Source organism: Canis lupus, chromosome 12 (genome assembly GCF_011100685.1).
Source record: "Canis lupus familiaris isolate Mischka breed German Shepherd chromosome 12, alternate assembly UU_Cfam_GSD_1.0, whole genome shotgun sequence".
NCBI classification, from domain to species: Eukaryota; Metazoa; Chordata; class Mammalia; order Carnivora; family Canidae; genus Canis; species Canis lupus.
This window is the reverse complement of record NC_049233.1, coordinates 62781405-62800421: the sequence shown is the minus strand read 5'-3', so window position 1 is coordinate 62800421 and position 19017 is coordinate 62781405. Positions and strand designations below refer to the sequence as shown.

The 19017-nt window shown below is 36.6% G+C and overlaps 1 protein-coding gene across 7 annotated transcripts in view; it reads right to left on the bottom strand.

Annotated features, from left to right (window-relative positions):
* LIN28B (lin-28 homolog B) overlaps positions 1-19017 on the bottom strand; it is a 125639-nt gene that overhangs the window by 55575 nt on the left and 51047 nt on the right. For 6 of the 7 annotated variants that reach the window (XM_038554818.1, XM_038554822.1, XM_038554820.1 and 3 more), the window contains one exon: positions 4422-4606. In XM_038554818.1, the coding sequence (XP_038410746.1) occupies positions 4422-4606 (185 nt within the window). Of the gene's footprint in view, positions 1-4421; positions 4607-11399; positions 11538-19017 lie in introns of those variants that run through there. The other variant, XM_038554824.1, reaches the window with a different exon arrangement.

The following is a 19017-nucleotide window of genomic DNA, read 5'->3' as shown; positions in this document are numbered from 1 at the left end:
CCGTGCTTGCAAGGCTAGCTGTCTCCATTATGCTTTATATCCCAAACCTCTCTCTGATTTTCTTTTCTTTTTTTTTTTTTCTTCTGATTTTCAACAAGGAAAATCACTCCAACGATTGACCTCCTCTTTTCTGAATGTTCAATCTTCCCCTTTCTACTGGACCATTCTCACTGACACATAAACATGCTATAAGTTCTATGCCTCAGCTGTTGCTTGATTTTTCTGCTATCATTTACAGGAAAACTCCCCAAACTGTCTAAATTTGCTGTCTCCACTTCCTCTCCTTTCCTTCTATTGAACATAACCAGCTTAGACTTTCACTCCCAACAGTCCACTGAATCTGACCTTGTCAACTTCACCAGTGATTTCCTTGTTGCTAAATGCTCAAGTCTTGGTGGTTATCTTAATCATTTCACCATCAACACCATTTCACACACGGGAGTCCCTCTCCTTCTTGAAATACTTCTTTCCTTGACTTATGAGACAAAACCCTTTTAATTTTCCTATTTCCCTCCTTCTAACTTAATGCCCTTTGCTTCTACTCTCCTGATTACTGGGTGCTGGAATGTGCTACAGTTTAGTGGTCTTCTCTTTTCCACGTATACTCACTCTGATGGTGATCTCATTCAGTGTTAAGGCTGTAAATACCACCTTTCTGCTGAATATTGCCAAGTCTTTTTATAGAGCCTTGGAACTCCATACTCTTGCATCCACTTGCCTAATCTATTTTTCCAATCAATGTCTATTATAAATCTCCAGCTAAATATATCTGAGACCATACTTCTAATTTTCTGCTCCTTCTCTAGTCTTTTCCCTCTTGGTAAATGGTCTCTTCATCTTTCTGACTGCTCAAGCCAAACAAACCTTGGAGTCATCCTGAATATTTCACTTTCTCTCAGAGTCCACATCTGATCCAAAAGTAAATCCTATTTCCCCTACCTTCACGATGTCAGAATTTTTGTTCCTCACTTCTGCTGCTACCATCCCAATCTGAACCACCATCGTCGTTTTTCTGCTTTAATGGAACCACCTCTCAGTGATTCTCAGCTTCCATTCTTACCCTTTCGCTTTGCGTTGTCACCGCAAAACTGCCAGTATGACACTTTTTAAAAAAAAGATTTATTTGAGGGAGGGAGAGAGAGAGTGCACGCAAGCATGGGTGGAAGGCCAGAAGGAGATGGAGAGAGAGAGAGAATCTCAAGTAGACTGCTGAGCATGGAGCCCAAAGGTGGGGCTTGATGGCCCAACCCTGAGATCATGACCTGAGCCAAAAACAAGAGTCAGATGCTTAACCGACTGAGTCATTCAGGTTCCCTAGATAGATATATGATTAATTTTGCAAGCTGGAAAGCCAAATAGCAATCAAGTCAGATAGCATTAAGGAGATAGAGACAGACTTGTTTGTATACAAATTCATGATTTTAAAACTTTTAAAAGTCACTATAATTAAAGCTAAATTTTATTTCACAAGCTGAAAAAATATCTATTTGAGGCAAAAGGTTAGCATCATAAATACATAAAGACAATGTGAGAAAATTGAAAATCCATATTGGTCTTTGCTCCTGGTTCCTGGCATGGAGTTCCTAAAACCATTGTCACTTCCTAAGTGATAAAACCATTAGGATCATCTCTTGTTCTAACACTGGTATTGGACCTCTGTTCCTGACAGAGGGCTCTTGCAACCCCTGTTAATATCCTGGGTGATAGGGGTGAGTGTCTTTCATTCTAAGGGAATTCTGGGTGGGCTCCTAGGTAAGGGCTGCTCACCAGAAAGACCAAAGCATGATTTGAAGCTTGGAATTTTCTGTCCTGCTCCCATTTTTTTAAGGGGGAGAAAGGCTGAAAATGAAGTTACTGATTAATCATACCTACATGAGCAAGTCTCCATAAAATCCTAAGAGTGAGGAGTTCCGAAGCCTTCAAAATGGGAGAGTGATCACCCCAACTCCACCTTTACACTAAGAGCCTCCCAGACCTCATCCTCTGTATATCCTCTTCATCTGTATCTTTTATCATATCCTTTAATGAACTGGTAAACCTAAGAGTTTCCCTCAGTTCTGTGAGTCACTCTAGCAAATTAACCAAGACTGAGGATGATGTGGGAACCTCTGATTTATAGCCAATCAAACAAAAGTTGGCAACCTTGGAACCCACTTCTTGCAACTGGCATCTAAAGTGTGTGGAGGGATACAGTCTTGTGGGACTTAGCCCTTAACCGGTGGGGTCTGACTCTGTCTCCAGATAGATGGTCCCAGGATCGAGTTCAATTATAGGACATCCAGCTGGTGTTGTGGAGAACTGTTTTGTGTGGCAGTAAAATCTCCACACACTTGGTATCAGAAATGAAGGTGCCATGTAATAATAAAGGAGACACACAAGAGAAAAAGATAGTAGGGAAGAACTAGGTTTTTCATAGTAGGAAAAAAGAAAACAGAGTTTTTCCTAAACAGAGAACTTACAAACCAATAATAACAAATGAACTCCTCATTAGTCATATGAGCAAAGGACAGAAAACATATAATTCATAGAAGAGAAAAATGAAAATTGACATAAAAATATACTTAACCTCAAATATATATATATATATATATATATATCAAACCTCTAATCTAATCAAAGGACACAAAGGAAAAGAACGAGCTGTATCTCTTAACCTATATAATTGGAAAAATTTTTTTTTGATTTTTTATTTGAGAGAGAAGGCAACCATGTGGGGGGAGGGAAGGCAGAGGGAGAGGGAGAGAGAATCTCTAAGCAGACTCCCCACTGAGTCCAGAGCCTGATGTGGGGGTCAATCTCATGACCTTGAGATCATAACCTGAGAAAAATCAAGAGCCAGATACTGAAATGACTGACCCACCCAGGAACCCCAGAAAAAAATTTTTAAATGACATCATTCAGGGGTGCCTGGCTAGCTCAGTTGGTAGAGTATGTGACTCAATCTCAGAGTTGTAAGTTTAAGCCCCATATTGGGTATGGAGCCTACATTAAAAAAAATTTGGGGGCACCTGGGTGGCTCAGTCAGTTAAACGTCTGCCTTCCGCTCAGGTCATGATCTCAAGGTCCTGGGATTGAGCCTCTCTATTGCACTCTTGCTCAATAGAAAATCTGCTTCTCCCTCTGCCTCTCCCTCTGTCCCTCCCCCCTACTAGTGATTTTTTTCTTTCTCTCAAATAAATAAATAAAATCTGAAAAATAAAATAATTTTTAAAAATTGAAGAAAAATTAAAAAATATTTCTTTAAGGGGTGCCCCTGGCTGGCTAGGTCAGCAAAGACTGTGACTCTTGATCTCAGGATTGTAAATTTGAACCCTATGTTGGGTGTAGAGATTGATTAAATAAGTAATAAAATCTTAAAAATAAAATAAAATGACATCATTCCATGAGCAGTCTCATTTTTAAAGGAGTTTTATATTGGCCCTAATCATTTCTGGAAAGCAGTCTGGAAACAGACATCAAAAAATTTTAAATGCCTTATTTTTGATCCAGATTTTTCAATATTAGGTATTTATCCCAAGGATATAAACAGACAATTTTTCAAAAATGTACATATAAGGATTCCCACTGTGGCACTATTGATAAGGTCAAAATAGTCAAAATAGCTTAAATTTAGCAAATTACTTTAGCCTTGCATAAATTCTGGTACATTCAAAAAATAAATGAATTCTGGTATATTCACACAGTGGGAATTTATACAGGTGCTAATGACTGATATGAAATGTTCTTGATCTACTGTTAAATGGGGAAAAAAAGCAAGTTTCAAAAATACTGCATATATATTATGATTTCTACCTCTAGTTAGGATTTCAAGTGATTTTTTTCAGACTTCCTTATAATTTTTTATTATAAGATAACATGAGTTATCTTTTAAAAAGATAATATGAGTTCTCTTTTAAAAACAGACAGAACAGGGACGCCTGGGTGGCTCAGCGGTTTGGCGCCTGCCTACAGCCCAGGGCATGATCCTCAAGTCCCAGGATCAAGTCCCACATCGGGCTCCCTGCATGGAGCCTGCTTCTCCCTCTGCCTATGTCTCTGCCTCTCTCTCTCCCTCCCTCTGTGTGTTCTCTCACGAATAAATAAAATCTTAAAAAAAAAAACAGACAAAACAATAAAAGTATTTTCATTTGAAAAAACATATGAGGCGTTAAGACATACACAGAGGGATAGATAGCACTGTCTGTTGGAAATCTCAACTTCTCATTTGTGATCTCAGAACAATCTGGTGGGAAATAGTGCAGAGTTCAAATTGCAATATAGCCTATATTCCTAATAAAGTTTATTCAACTTCACAATGGTGGCATTTTATTTACTTTGACTAGACTATATTATATCCAATAACATAATAAAAAGGCAAACACATTTTCAGATTTTTTTCCCAAATACAATAAACTCACAAACTAACAAAGTAAAATGATTACCTATCTCCCTTTGGTTTTCTTTTTTGTAGTGTCTTCCCTTTGGGTCTTCTTTCACTTCCTAAGCAGGGGCTCCCACCAGGTCCAGTTACCCGTATTGATTCAAGGCCTTTGGAAGATTTTTTAAATGTGAATTCTACTGGTTCTCCTTCTTTTAGGCTTCTAAATCCTTCCATGAATAATTTGCTCTATAAAGAGTAGGGGAGGGAGGGAGAGAGAAAGAGAGATCATGATCATCAACACTTCATAAATTTTCTTTATGATTTTAAAATGAACATGGCAAGATACTCACTATTCTACATCATAAAGTCTTTTTTTTACATCCAGTAAGAGTTATACCATTTTCAAGGTTCCTGTCGCAATGCTGGCAATGGGAGATAAGCTAACCATTTTTAAAGGCAATTTGGCAATATTTATGAAAACTTTAATGTGCATATTATTTAACCCAGCAATTCCACTTCAAGGAATTGCTACAGACATATACACAAAAGTTCAAAAATAAAGCAACAGAAGACCTTTATCAAAATTCACTACAGCACCATCTTAAAACAAATTACAACTACCCTAATGTCCGTCACTAGGAAACCGATGACACAAATTACAGTACAGCTATATAATGTAATATTATTGAGCCATTAAAAGAAGATCTTGCTGTTTGTGACATAGATATACCTAGAGGGTATTATCCTAAGTGAAATGAGTCAAACAGAGAAGGAGAAAACCATATGACTTCACTAATATGTGGAATCTAAAAAACAAAACAAAGCAGAAAGAGATCCACAAATTCTGAGAACAAACTGAAGGTTGGAGCAAAATGGGTGAAAGGCAGTGAGCGGTACACAGTTGCAGTTATGGAAAGAATAAATCACAAGGATGAAAAGTCATAGGGAATACAGTCAATGATAGTGTAATAGCCTTGTACAGTAACAGATGGTAGTTACACTTGTGGTGAGCACAGCATGATGCATGAACTTGTTGAATCACTACATTATGTACCTGAAGCTAATGTAACATGTAGGTCAACAATGCTTCAATAAAAAAAAAAATTTTTAAAGATCATGTATTAATGTGAAAAATAAACATGTAATATCGTTGAATAAAAATGTACAGGGTAAAGAATAGCATGTCTACCATAATGCCATGTAAGTAAGTAAGCTTTTAAAAGATACGTTTGTTTATATAGAGATGGGGTTTGGCATAACTGACAGCAAATCATAAACAGTCATTTCCTCCAGTCCTTTTTTTGGGGAAAGTGGGGAAACTTGTTGTTATACACATTATAATTTGAAAGGAAACAGATTTTATAATTTGAAAGATGGTTGATTTTTGTGGGGGGAAAAAAAAGTTTCCTCATTGCAAAAGTGTAACCTCAGTTACAAATATTAAATGGCTCTTCTGACCTAACATCAAAGCCAATGTGCCAATTCAAAATATACTAAAAATAATTAAATCATTAGTTTTATTTCTTGAAGCACCTTGTGTATTTTATGGGCCCAATTTGGGATATCGTGTAATTTTCAAAGACTTTTATGAATTTTGGGGCTAAAGGAAGCAAAACTAAATATGGTGGGAGCCCTTAGGTCAAGTCCATTCTTTTAAGTAAACAGCTATGCAGTATCGAATGAAGCATTTCATCTCATTTCTGCTTATCTCTAAATGTAAAGGATTAGAGTTTCCCCACATGTGTTCTATGAAACAATGATTCTGAGAAAGACTCCATGAAAAAAGGATTTTGTGGTCAAATAAGTTTGTGAAATGTTCTATCTTGCTTCTCCTTAGTTGAGTCACATTAACATATTAAAGTCTTAGATTCTATACCTCTCCTCTCCACCACCTAAATAAAATTCTTATTTGACTGTGTTTATTTAACCCAGCAATTTCCTAACCAAATTGATCCCAGAGCCCTTTCCTTATGACTACAGTTGACAAACACACTTAGGGAAATACTGGATCAGAAAGTCTTTATTCCTCCCAAGCCCATGACTCTAAAGGCAGGTGAATACCTACAATCTAATAATTACATGGAAAAAATAAAAACAACACTTCAAAATTCAAGGCAAAAGGAGACTATTCGTGGTGAAAGTAATATGACACATGAAAACAGGGTTTTTAACCAACCATCTGATACTTCAAAGATTTTTTGTTGTTGTTGTTTTAATTCATGACAGACACAGAGAGAGAGAGAGGCAGAGACACAGGCAATGGGAGAAGCAGGCTCCACGCAGGGAGCCCGACGTGGGACTCGATCCCAGGACTCCAGGATCACACCCTGAGCCAAAGGCAGCTGCTCAAACGCTGAGCCACCCAGGGATCCCTCATCTGATGCTTCAAAATCCGTCAAGTGGAAGTCTGCAATTTGGCAGCACCATTTTTGCTGTCTGGTGCTATGCAGAAGTCAGGAGAAAAAAAATCACAACTGCCTATTCTCTTCAAAAATTTTCGTTTTCACAGCTTTATTTAGTACTTTAAAATCTTTTTTTTCTCCTAAGCTTTTTCCTAATTATAAATGGTTCTTTTTGCTTTCATTTCCTTTCTCACTCCCTACTCAAGAAAGTGCAGATTACCATATCAGGTGAAGGGGAGCATACATGGGTCAACTATAGCAATTAAGAGAATGAAGGGACAAGCAGTTTTAATTAGAACTATCATACGTTTATATATTTTGTTGTGTAATAAAAATTCTTCACGTATTTCCTCACAGTTCCTAGTACATGAGTGTACTTCATTTTCCTTTCTTTTTTGTACTTCATTTTCTATTGCTACAGTTTTTGATAGTTATTATTTATAAGTGAATTGCTTCTCCAAATCTAAAGTAAAATTTTACTTTTATGGACCACTAAGTTGTGGCTATTCCGCGTGGTATTCTTAAAGAATATTTTTAAAAATTCTATCTTATATTATTCCTTCCCCAAATTAGGACATAAGGCCATTTAGATTCATACTAACTGACAAGCATTATTGACAAGAAACAATAATATCTGTAAGAAATTATAGTGGCTTTTCAAGAAACAGATAAGGATTCACAGAGAATACTGTACCTTTTTTACTGCATCAAAATTGTCACTACGTAAGTGGGAAAGATTTATTGAAAGACCGGGAATTCTCTTATTATTATCCCTTCTCAAAAATCAACTTCACTCCTTGACTCGACAATTTTTATTAAAGTTACCTCCATTATTTCCGGTCACACTGATTTCAATACTTAGTTATACCCAAACCATTCACTGAACCTTGTGAATTCTGATTTCATAATCTCTATGTCATCTGCCTCAACCATTTCATTGGATTGCCACTGCCCTACCTCAGACCCTAACTATCTCCTACCTGGATGATCATATTGGTTTCTTCGTTGATATTTCAGCATCAATTCTGTTCCTTAGTCCATGGCATCTTCCATATCTACACATTCTCTCAGAATAATCTTACCCTACTGGTCTCCATAGGTTGAGACCATTCATAATCTTACTTCTAAGTTATACTTTCCACTTCTTTTCTCCTCACTGAAACACAATTCCTCCATTAATAAACTGACTGACTGTACTTCCCTGAACACACTTTGTTTTCTCATTTCTGCGCTCAAGCTTAGGTTGGTAGGTACGCATACTCCTAGTCAGAGTCGTCTATCAAACTCTTACTGAAGACTCCAGACACAGTTCAAATGATGCTTTATGTAGTCATCCTCAATTGTTGTCAAGTTGTAAATTCTCTCTTCTTTCACTTAACTGATTTTTCTGTATGGTTTTCACAATATACTGCTGTGTGATGCAGATACTTATATATGCCTTACTTCTTTTTTTTTTTTTTAATGCCTTACTTCTTATATGCTTTTTTGGCTTTATCGTCTCCTGAAGGCCAGGGATTTTGATATATATCTTAGTATTTCCCAAAGGGTTTAGCAAAATACCTGTAAATAGATACTATTCAATATGTACTTAAAATAATTATAGACTTAGGGGATCCCTGGGTGGCTCAGCAGTTTAGCGCCTGCCTTTGGCCCAGGGCGCGATCCTGGAGTCCCGGGATTGAGTCCCACGTCGGGCTCCCGGCATGGAGCCTGCTTCTCCCTCTGCCTGTGTCTCTGCCTCTCTCTCTCTATCATAAATAAATAAATAAATCTTAAAAAAAAAAAGAATTATAGACTTAGCAACAGTAAGATCCTGAAGGATTACTAAGTCCAACTCCCACTTGAAAAAAAAAATAAGGTTAACTGAACTTGAAGGAGTTAAGTGAATTGCTCATGCAAAGTCTAATTTTTCAGCTACTTCTACTAAATAAAATGAATTCTCGTATTTTCAGTGTCAAGGTGATACTCTGTATGGTACATGTGGAATAAAATGCTTGTAAGATTACAATGTTTCATGGTAATAGCTTTATTCTCTAACTCCATTCCTTGCTCTTCCTTCTTCTACCAATATTCTCTAATCATCCTCATTGAGGTGCCACATGATCCATCAAATTCTCCCTGTGGTGAACCAAGAATGCAGATTTACGTTGATTTTTGCTTAACCTACACACAGGATCTTCATAAGGCAAGACTTTGGTGTTTGGGCTTATATTGTCATCTGTGACATTTGTTTGGACAAAATAGAAATCTATTCTCTATAGGAGAGAATCATAGTTATTGAATGAATAAATGAACAAAGGAACGAAGAAGCACTTAGAAGAAGCTGCTGACATGCCTACTAAGGTTTCAGGCATTCACAGTAAGTACAGGCCAGCTTTAAATGTGTTCATATTAAGTTAACTTATCTAACACTTTTCGTTCTTGTTCTTCCTCTAATCAAATAAGGTTCCCTTTTCTCCCACTTCCCTTTATTCCATATTTTTTAATTCATTATGGCCTAAATTTATTTCAGAATTAGAAAAATACTGGCTGTCAATTTCCTGGCTATACTCCCCTTTCCTCCTCCCAATCGTTTGTCTCCATATTACTGCTGTTTTTTGCAAGTCATTGGACAGTTGGTCCAACTGCTATACTTAATTTGTCAAGTACTTCTATCCAACCTTCCAGTTAGTAATAGGATTACTTATCTGTCTTGGCACATGCTATTTCTTTCCAACTAGACTAGGAAGGCCCTGAAGTGTTGCTATAGTTTTGTGTTTGGTTCTTCTCAGAAGAAAAAGTATATTTTCTTTTCTCTAGAAAGCTTAAGCTGACTTCCAGTTCAAGATGGCAGGCTGAACAAACATGCGTCTCATGTTGTTCTTTAAAAGCCATCAAAAGTTACTAAAACTTTAAAAGGAAATAGATTAGCAAGAAAAAAGATATAGGAGGGGTAATAGGGTACCTGGGTGGCTCAGTCAGTTAAGTATCTGACTCTTAATTTTGGCTCAGGTCATGATCTCTGGGTTGTGAGATCAAGCCCTGTGTTGGACTCCACACTGGGTCTGGAACCTGCTTAACATTCTCTGTCCTCCTCCCTCTACCCCCACCTTAAAAAAAAAAAGACTCTCTCCCTCTGCCCCACCCGCCAATAAAGAGGGGTGCGGGTGCCATCAACAGACAGCAGAATTCAAGAAATTTCTGGAACTTAGGGAGCTGACTAGGGTGCCAGGCTGGCTCAGTCAGAAAAAAATGCGACTCTTGATCTCAGTTGTGAATTTGAATCCCACATTGGGTGTAGACATTACTAAAAACAACAAACTTTAAAAAAAAAAAAAAAAAAAGAGAAGAGAGATGGCTAATTAAATTTAAAGAGCCACACACTAAAACAACTAATGAAAGAGGCTACGACAGAAGTACAAACCAAAATTCCTAACAGAACCCAGAGAGACTGTGTTGAGACTCAACATGTACAATGAAGAGCAAGAGAGAGAGAAGGGCTTGAAACCAAAGGGATGAATGGAAGGTTTGTAAATGGACTAGATACCCATTTTATCCTCCCATACCTATTCCCACCTACACATGTGAAAACAGCCAAACATTACTCCAATACAAATATTTTAAGACTGTTCTTAAGACACTGAAGGAAATATCTAGGCAACTGGTGAAATAATGGATCCTACACACAAATCCTTATATATGCTGGCAATTTAGAGTCTGTTGGTACAAGTGATGTCTCTCTACCCATTCAACCTTTAATCATTCCTATCTTTCATTCTTATTCCTCATTCGTATATCTGCAGGGTCAACCAAGAATCACAAAACATTCAGCATAGTAAGGAAAGTTCAAGATAAATGAGGAATCAAAAGAAATTTCTTGCACCATCTCATTAGTATCTCCAGAGATATCTGAAACAACATAATATCAATAAAACAAAACAACCACAACTAGAAAACTAAAAAGCACTCTCATAAAGTTAAAATTGATTGTTGAAATCAAGTGGGTTGGAAGCAAAAGGTTAGAAAATCATGCAGGACCCCCCTGAATAAAAGGGCCCCCAAAATTGAAATATATGAAATATATTTCAAATAGAAGATTAATCTAAAAAGAAGAAATTACAAGGAGGATGAGGGAAGAAAAATGAAATATAAGAAAACCACCCAGAGCTAGGGAAATACCAAGGAGAGGCCTATATTGGGTGGAGGCATTATAGAGGCTTTTATACAAGATGTACATTTCTGAGTGCATGGAGAGACAGAGATTTTAATGGGGATTGAAGATAGTTATCCAAACTGAGTTAATAGTTTAACCACATGCTTGTGCAGCAGTATAGTTAATACATGTCTGTGATAACCAGAAGCTTAGTTTAAGTGTATTATTAAGGGGGTGCCCAAAAATGAGGCTGGAAAATGCAAGGCAAAGCCAGATAATGGAAAATTTTAATTCACATCTGAAGCATTTTATTTTGTCTTAAGCAAAAACCTACTTGATTTTTTTTTCTGGCTTTTAGAAGTAGGAAAATCAAATCTGTGTTTAAAAAAAAAAATTTAACTTCTTTGGCAATACTGTGGATGTGTGGGAGACAGGAGGAGCCTATGTGGGGATGTCTGTTAAAAGATAACTACCATAGTTTTAGCAAGAGCTTCTTATAACTAACCTGAAAGATGAAAGAAGGAATTTTGCAAGACACTTTAGGAGTCATACTTATCACCTGCTCTAAATTATTACTTGCCCCATGTAACCATGACCTTCTCACTTTGAGATGAGGACACTGGGAGACCCAAGATCAAACCTGATGAATGGTAGAGCCAGGACTCAGAGCCAGATGTTTTACACTAAAAGCCCTTTAAAAATACCATGAAGCTTAATGTAGCATTCTCCAGAATATTTCATTGTTCCCTCGATACCAGAATCATAATAGGAAGATTTAGAACATTGAAGCTACAGGCCTCCTCAATTCATGTTCATCTTTCATTTCTTGTTTTACTTCTTCTTAAGATTTTTTCTATAGAACTTCTTAGCTGATACATTAAATTGTAGGAAATTAATTCTCTTATTGTCGGACATCTTGTTTTATTGCCTATCTTTGAAAATAAGAAATCCTTAATACATGACTACGTAAAAAAAACTTTTTTTAATCCTTACCAAGTATAAGCTTCAATGATATTCATGTTACATGAAAGTGAAAGGATATTTCAGTTAGATCTTACTTCTAAAAAATAGATTTATTGAGATAAATGGTGCTGGGTTAACTGACATCTGCATGCAAAAAAAAAAAAAAAAAAAAGATTTCAGACAGTTCTTATACCTTTCATAAAAATTAACTCAGCATGAATCCCAGACTTAAATTTAAAACACAACCTATAAAACTAGAAAAATACCACCAGAGAAAATGTAATGACCCTCAGTATGGTGATGACCTTTCAGATACAACCCCAAAGGTATGAAACAGAAAAGTAACTGATAAGCTAGACTTCATTAAAATTAAAACCTTTTGCTCTTTGATAAAGAATTCAAAATATATATTCAAAATACATAAAGAACTCTTAGAACTCAATAATTTAAAAAAAAACAAACAAACAACCCAACAACCCAATTTAAAAATGGGCTAAAGAGGGCAGCCCTGGTGGCTCAGCAGTTTAGCACCATCTTCGGCCCAGGGCCTGATCCTGGAGACCCAGGATCGAGTCCTGCGTCGGGCTCACTTCATGGAGCTTGCTTCTCCCTCTGCCAGTGTCTCTGCCTCTCTCTCTCTCTCTCAGGAATAAATAAATAAAATACTTAAAAAAAAAAAAAGAGCTAAAGACTTAATGCACACCTCACCAAACAAGATACACAGATGTCAAATATGCATAAAAAAAGATGTTCAACATCACGTGGTATAAGAGAAATGCAAATTACAATACCTATCAGTAGAATGGGCAAAATCTGAAACAGTGACAACACCAAATACTAGTGAAGCTACAGTACAGGTCCTGGTACTCACTTCATTGCTAATGGGAATGCAGAATGGTACGGTCACTCTGGAAGTTTTAAACAGATTAAAACTAAACATACTCTCACCATGGGACTCAGCAACTGTGTCCTTTGGTATTTATTCAACGGAGCTGAAAACTTATGTTTACACAAAAACTTAGGAGATGGATACTAATATAGCATCTTTATTCATAACTGCCAAAACTTGGAAACAACCAAGATGTCCTTCAGTCTATGAATATATAAACTGTGGTATGTCCAGACTATGCAAATAAGCTATCAAGCCATGAAAAGATATGGAGGAAACGTAAGTGCACATTTCTAAATGAAAGAAACCAATCTGAAAAGTTTACATACTGTATGATTCAGATTCTATGCCTCTGTGTAAAAGGCAAAACTGCGGAGACAGTAAAGAAATTACTGTGGTTTCTAAGGATTGGGAGGAGTAGAAGATGAGGAGGGATAAACAGGTAGAGCATGGAGGATTTTTAGGGAAATGAAAATACTCTGTATGATACCATAACAATGGAGAGATGTTATTATACATTTGATCAAACCCACAGAACACCAAGAGTGAACCATAACATAATCTAAAGACTTTGGGGGTATTATAATGTGTCAATGTAGGTTCATCAATTGTAACAAATGTTACCACCTCTAGCAAGAGATGTTGATAATGGGCCCCAACCCACACCCACTCCCAGTTTTGGGGAGAAGGGAAGTTTAATTGCCAATGGTCAATGTAGGTTTTGTAGGTCAGTATAGTAGGTTTTGTAATGAAATATCCATAAAAACCAAAAAGGTCCGGTTTGGAGAGCTTCCAGGTTGGTGAAATTGTGGAGGTGCTGGGAGAATCATGTGCCTGGAGAGAGCATGGAAGAAGCTCTGTGCCCTTCCCACACAGCTTGCCCTGTGTATCTCTTTCACCTGGCTATTCCTGGGTTATATCCTTTTATAATAAAACAGTAACCCAGTAAATAAAATGTTTCTCCGTGTTCTGTGAGCAGCTCCAGCAAATTAATCAAACCCAAGGAGGAGGTCATTGGAACTTCTAATCTATAACCATCAGGGCAGAAGCACAAGTGACAAGTGGACTTGCAACTGCTGAGGGGGGGTGGGGGGCAGTCTGGTACTAAAGATCCTTTAACTTGTGGGATTTGATAATAACTCCAGGAAAACAGTGTCAGAACTGAGTTGAACTGTAGATTGAAGAATACCCAACTGGTATCAGAGTATTTGCTTGGTAATGTGGGAAAAAAAATTCACAAATTTGAATTGGAGTCAGTATTTTACAGAGCAACTACAACTCTCATACGTTGCTGGTAGGAATATAAAATGGTAGATCTACTTTGGATTAATCTGCAATTTCTAACAGAATTAAGTCTATAAGTGTTCTATGACCCAGCATTTCACTCCTAGTTATTTACGCAAGAAAAATCAAAACACATGTCCACTCAAACACTTGTAGGTAAACATTTATAACAGGTTTATCCATGGTAGCTAAAAACTAAAAACATCATAGTTAGCCTTCAGTAATAAAACAGATACGTAAATTGTGCTACCTACAATAGAATACTCTTAAGTAATAAAAAGGAATGAATTACTGGTAGACACATCATAATATTTGTCAAAAAGTTTAAAGGGTCTTTGATTTTTACTTCAAGTGCGAGATAAAAACTTATCCTGCTAGAATTTCACAGATGTTGGTAGAAAGCACAGCACTATTGAGGTCAGAGACAAAGGACAGTTTATTATCCAGAGCAATAACAGTGACAATCAGCATTTTTGTGCTGGTTCTACAAGTCCTTATTCCCACAGGGTAATAGGAAGAAGGTCAAAGGAAACCCACACACACTGTGTAGCATTACAAGAGGAGAACACTGACCTTAGGGAAGCTGAATTTTTCATAATGGGCAGTAAGCATGCTTGCCCTTTACTCTGGAAGGAAACACTATCTCTCTGTTCCAAGGCAGTGTGCTCTATCAACATCCCTGAAAAGGTAGCCTGGAACAAAGGAGAGCCACTGCCTCACTCACAAGACATGCAGCAATCTGAGAGAGCTGGGGAAAATTGTCTTCCAGCAATACTGAGTGAAAGCTTTATGCAAAAAGAGTACTCACTGTGTACTCCATTTGTTTGAATTTCTAGAATATACAAATCTAACCTATGGTAGGAAACACATCTAGAAGAATTGTTGCCTGTGGGTGGCCATGTGGACTGACTGAAGAGGGACATGAAGATCTTTCTGGAGTGATAATATTCAAGGTCTTGAGAGTGGTTCGGGTCACAAAATAGAGACATTTGTCAAAGTTATTGAAAGGTACGCTTACAATTCGTGCATTACATCATGTATTAATTTTACCTCAGAAAAGATATTGAACTCCAGTTAATCATATGCATGATAGAGGGTTTGGGGGGGTGGGTATACTGATATCTTAATTTCTTTTGAAATGCATCAAAAATATTAATTGATCCACAGAAACATAACAGGTATAGAGTTAATTAAAAAAACAAGTATAGGAAAAAATTCATTATACAATTTAGATATTGGATATAATAGTGTTCATTGTTAAAATTTTATTAACTTGTTTCAAATTTTTCATTTAAAATTATTGTAAAATATATCTTTGAGACAGAGATACTTTATAGGTGAGAAATATCTTGGTACACTTGACTTTTTTAAAAAGTAGTAAGTTGAAATTGAAGTTATCCTTATTATGTTTATAAAGCATCTGGTAAGACCAATGTGTTCATGGTACTATACTGGACAATACCAGCAAATTTCAGGAATTATATATTCTAGTGACTTACAACCTGACATTTTATATTATTTATATAATTAGAAAAGGGGAGAAGGTGAATGGCGGCGGGGGGAGAGAGGGAGGTGAATAAGAAATAATAAATAAACATGAATGGAGCTAAGAAAAATGAATGAACTTTCTATATTCATCTGCAGAGAAAATTTACAGAATTAACATCAGACTATACACTGCTGGGCTGATGCCTGAATCAGCAACACAGAGGAACACAGATCATGAAACTAAAGCAACAATTGATATGGAGATCCTGTTCTCCTTTTAAGCATCTTTTCTGGGGAATTATGCTTGATCTGTTCCTACCAGACAATTTCTACATTCTACTCGGGGGGTAATTTGGCTTTGAGAACAGTATGATAATATTCATTCTTTATTATAATGATCGGTGATGGGGATAAGTATAGGGAAGATGAATCAATGAGGAGTTTGTCTACTATCCATTTAGAGCGAAGCAAAAAATTAGTAACCTCTCAAATTGCATATATAATACAAAAGATTCTGAACTTGCCGTTTTGGTTTTATCCAACGCAAATATAAAATAAAAATGAAACAAAACACCAGAAACTCAGTTTTCCACCCCCATCTGAAGTCCTATGAAAGAGCAATTTTTTAAACTAAAAGTTTTCTTTTTTCTTTTTTCTCCTTTTTTAAAGTAAACTCCAGGGATGCCTGGGTGGCTCAGTGGTTGAGCGACTGCCTTTGGCACAGGGTGTGATCCCAAGTCCTTGGATCCACTCCCAAGTTGGGCTCCCTGCAGGGAGCCTGCTTCTCCCTCTATGTCTTTGCCTATCTCTGGGTCTCTCATGAATAAATGAATAAATTCTTTATAGATAAATAAACAAACTCCACACCCAGCATGGAGTTCAATGCAGGGCTTGAACTCACAACTCTAAGCTCAAGACCTGAGCTGAGAGCAAGAGTTGGACACTTAACTGACTGATCCATCCTAAACTAATTTTTTTTAAGATTTTATTTATTTATTCATGAAGAGAGAGAGATAGAGAGAGAGAGGCACAGACACAGGCATAGGGAGAAGCAGGCTCCATTTAGGGAGGCTGACATGGGACTCGATCCTGGATCTCCAGGATCACACCGCAGGCCAAAGACGGCGTTAAACCGCTGAGCCACCCAGCTGCCCCTAAATTTTATTTACAAATTTAAACCACTCTGGAGTTCAGAGAACTGCCTCACTGATTCTGAATTTCTACTTTTAAGTATATTTTCAAAGTGCCTTAAAATCTATGACATAAAAGTCATATACTCTAAATTAAGTCTATAGAAACCATAACGTTACTTGGCACCACTAAGTCTATAAATTTCACGTGTGTGTATGCAGATTTCTGAAGTTTCTACTGGTATCCTTCAATAAACATATTAAAACTCGTACTTTTGATTTATAGTAAAATAGTACAGTTCTGCATTGCTCTTTCATTAAAGGTTCTGGCTTGTTGATAGCCTCTTAGGAAAAAAAAAATCAAACAAGTGCAGTTACTACTAGGGTATGTGTGACAAACACAAATTGCGGCAAGACCCACGCACATAATATCATTGTCGGTTCTTTAATAACAAGTGAACCCGTAACATGCTTTGTTATAATACTTTGAGAGTTCTTAGCTGAATTATCAGGGTGCATGTGAAATGAAAATAACTACCTTTAAAGTTAGAATTTTCTGTTTCCTGACTAAAAGCAGGAGCATTTTAAAAACTGTGTTGAGTCATTAAACTCAGGGTAAAACAAGTTCCTTTATAATAATAACAATAAATTCTTCACTTGTTTATGCGTGAAGAGTGCCCAAAAATTTTGGGGACGTCTGGGTGGCTCAGCAGCTGAGCGTCCACCTTCGGCCCAGGGCATGATCCTAGTGTCCCGGGATCGAGTCCCACATCGGGCTCCCTGCAGGGAGCCTGCTTCTCCCTCTGCCTCTGTCTCTGCCTCTCTCTCTGGGTCTCTCATGAATAAATAAAATCTTAAAAAAAAAAAAACAACTTTTGTATAAAATCATCATATAAGAACAAGCAAATGTGACATTATTTGATGTTACGGTTCTTTTGAAAATAAAAATGTTTCAAACATACATGTGTTTCAAATAATGAAATTCAGAAAACTTTATATGGTTGCTGACAAAAGACAATGTCATTTTGAAGCATAAAGAATTAAAATAAAAACTTATTTTTAGTGTAAACTGAACTTAGTGGTTTAGTATATAAAATTATAGGATTAAAATTAACCTACTACATTGAATATGAGAGAAAAGCAGCATGGATAGGGAAAAAGCTTACTGATTTAGTCATGGTTTTTATAGTGTTACTAGGCTTATAAAGATAAAGTTACCAAGAAAATTAAAAACAAAGTTTGAACATAAAGCACAAAATAAAATATATGCAACTGAAATTTAGCTGACAAAAAGGTGCTGACATATTTGAAGTATTTTTTAATGACAACATAAAATAACATAATTTTTTAAAGATATATTTTTAAATATACATGTTCATTTTCAACCAAGAATTATCCCTTAAGATAGCTGAGGTATCTGGGCATTTAAATCCTCCTAAGTAAACATGTATAATTCAAGGGTGCAAGTACTTGTTAAATATTGCCAGTGATTCAACACAGAAACAAAAATGTCTTATAATTCTGTCAAGCTAGTGAATTTTTTTCTCAAAGAAATCACTATTGAGAAAAATAGTTTCCATCTCTTAAGCAATATTAGTGTTTTTATTTTCACTATATTTCTTGAACACAGTAATTTTCAACAAGTTGGAAGGGGTGAGTGGCAGTCACCACCCCTTTTTAAGTCATAGAGTGTTGAAGCTGGAAGGGAACTTACACTTCTTTTTCTTGAAGACACAAATACTGCGAAATTCACTAAAATAACAAGAACATAAAGAAACTATAGAATGTGCATAAGTGGAATGCCATTGTGGTAGCCATTATAGATGTTAACAATATACTGGTTGTCTTCTCCTTCAGGGCAAATAGTAGGCTTGTACTTCACTATTGCATTTTCAATTAGGCATGGCCATGTGACTTGCTTTGGCTAATGAAATGTGAGTGTAAATGGTGTGGACACTTGTGTAGAAGCTTTTAGAGATAGTACACAATCTGCCATATTCCCCTTTCCAGCCTCAACAATTCTAGAAGCAAGTTTCATAATGGAGCCTCCGTTTGTTTGAGTCCCAAAATAACCATGAGCAGAATGTACTGCAGACCACACTGTACATGCAGTTTGAGAGAGAGAAAACTTTCACTATGTATGCTACTGAAAATTTGAGATTGCTTATTGTCAAACATAACCTAGACTGTCATGGGTGTTACAGAAAAGAATCAAAAAGTGAGTTGTGGCTATACCCAAAACTTAAAATATCTGGCATTATCTTATAAGTTGGTAAGGGGATGGAAAACTATGCTGGATAGCAATCCATGCTATCTGACATCAATGCATTTTAGTAAAACTGACACATAAGAAAAGAAGATGTCTCAGT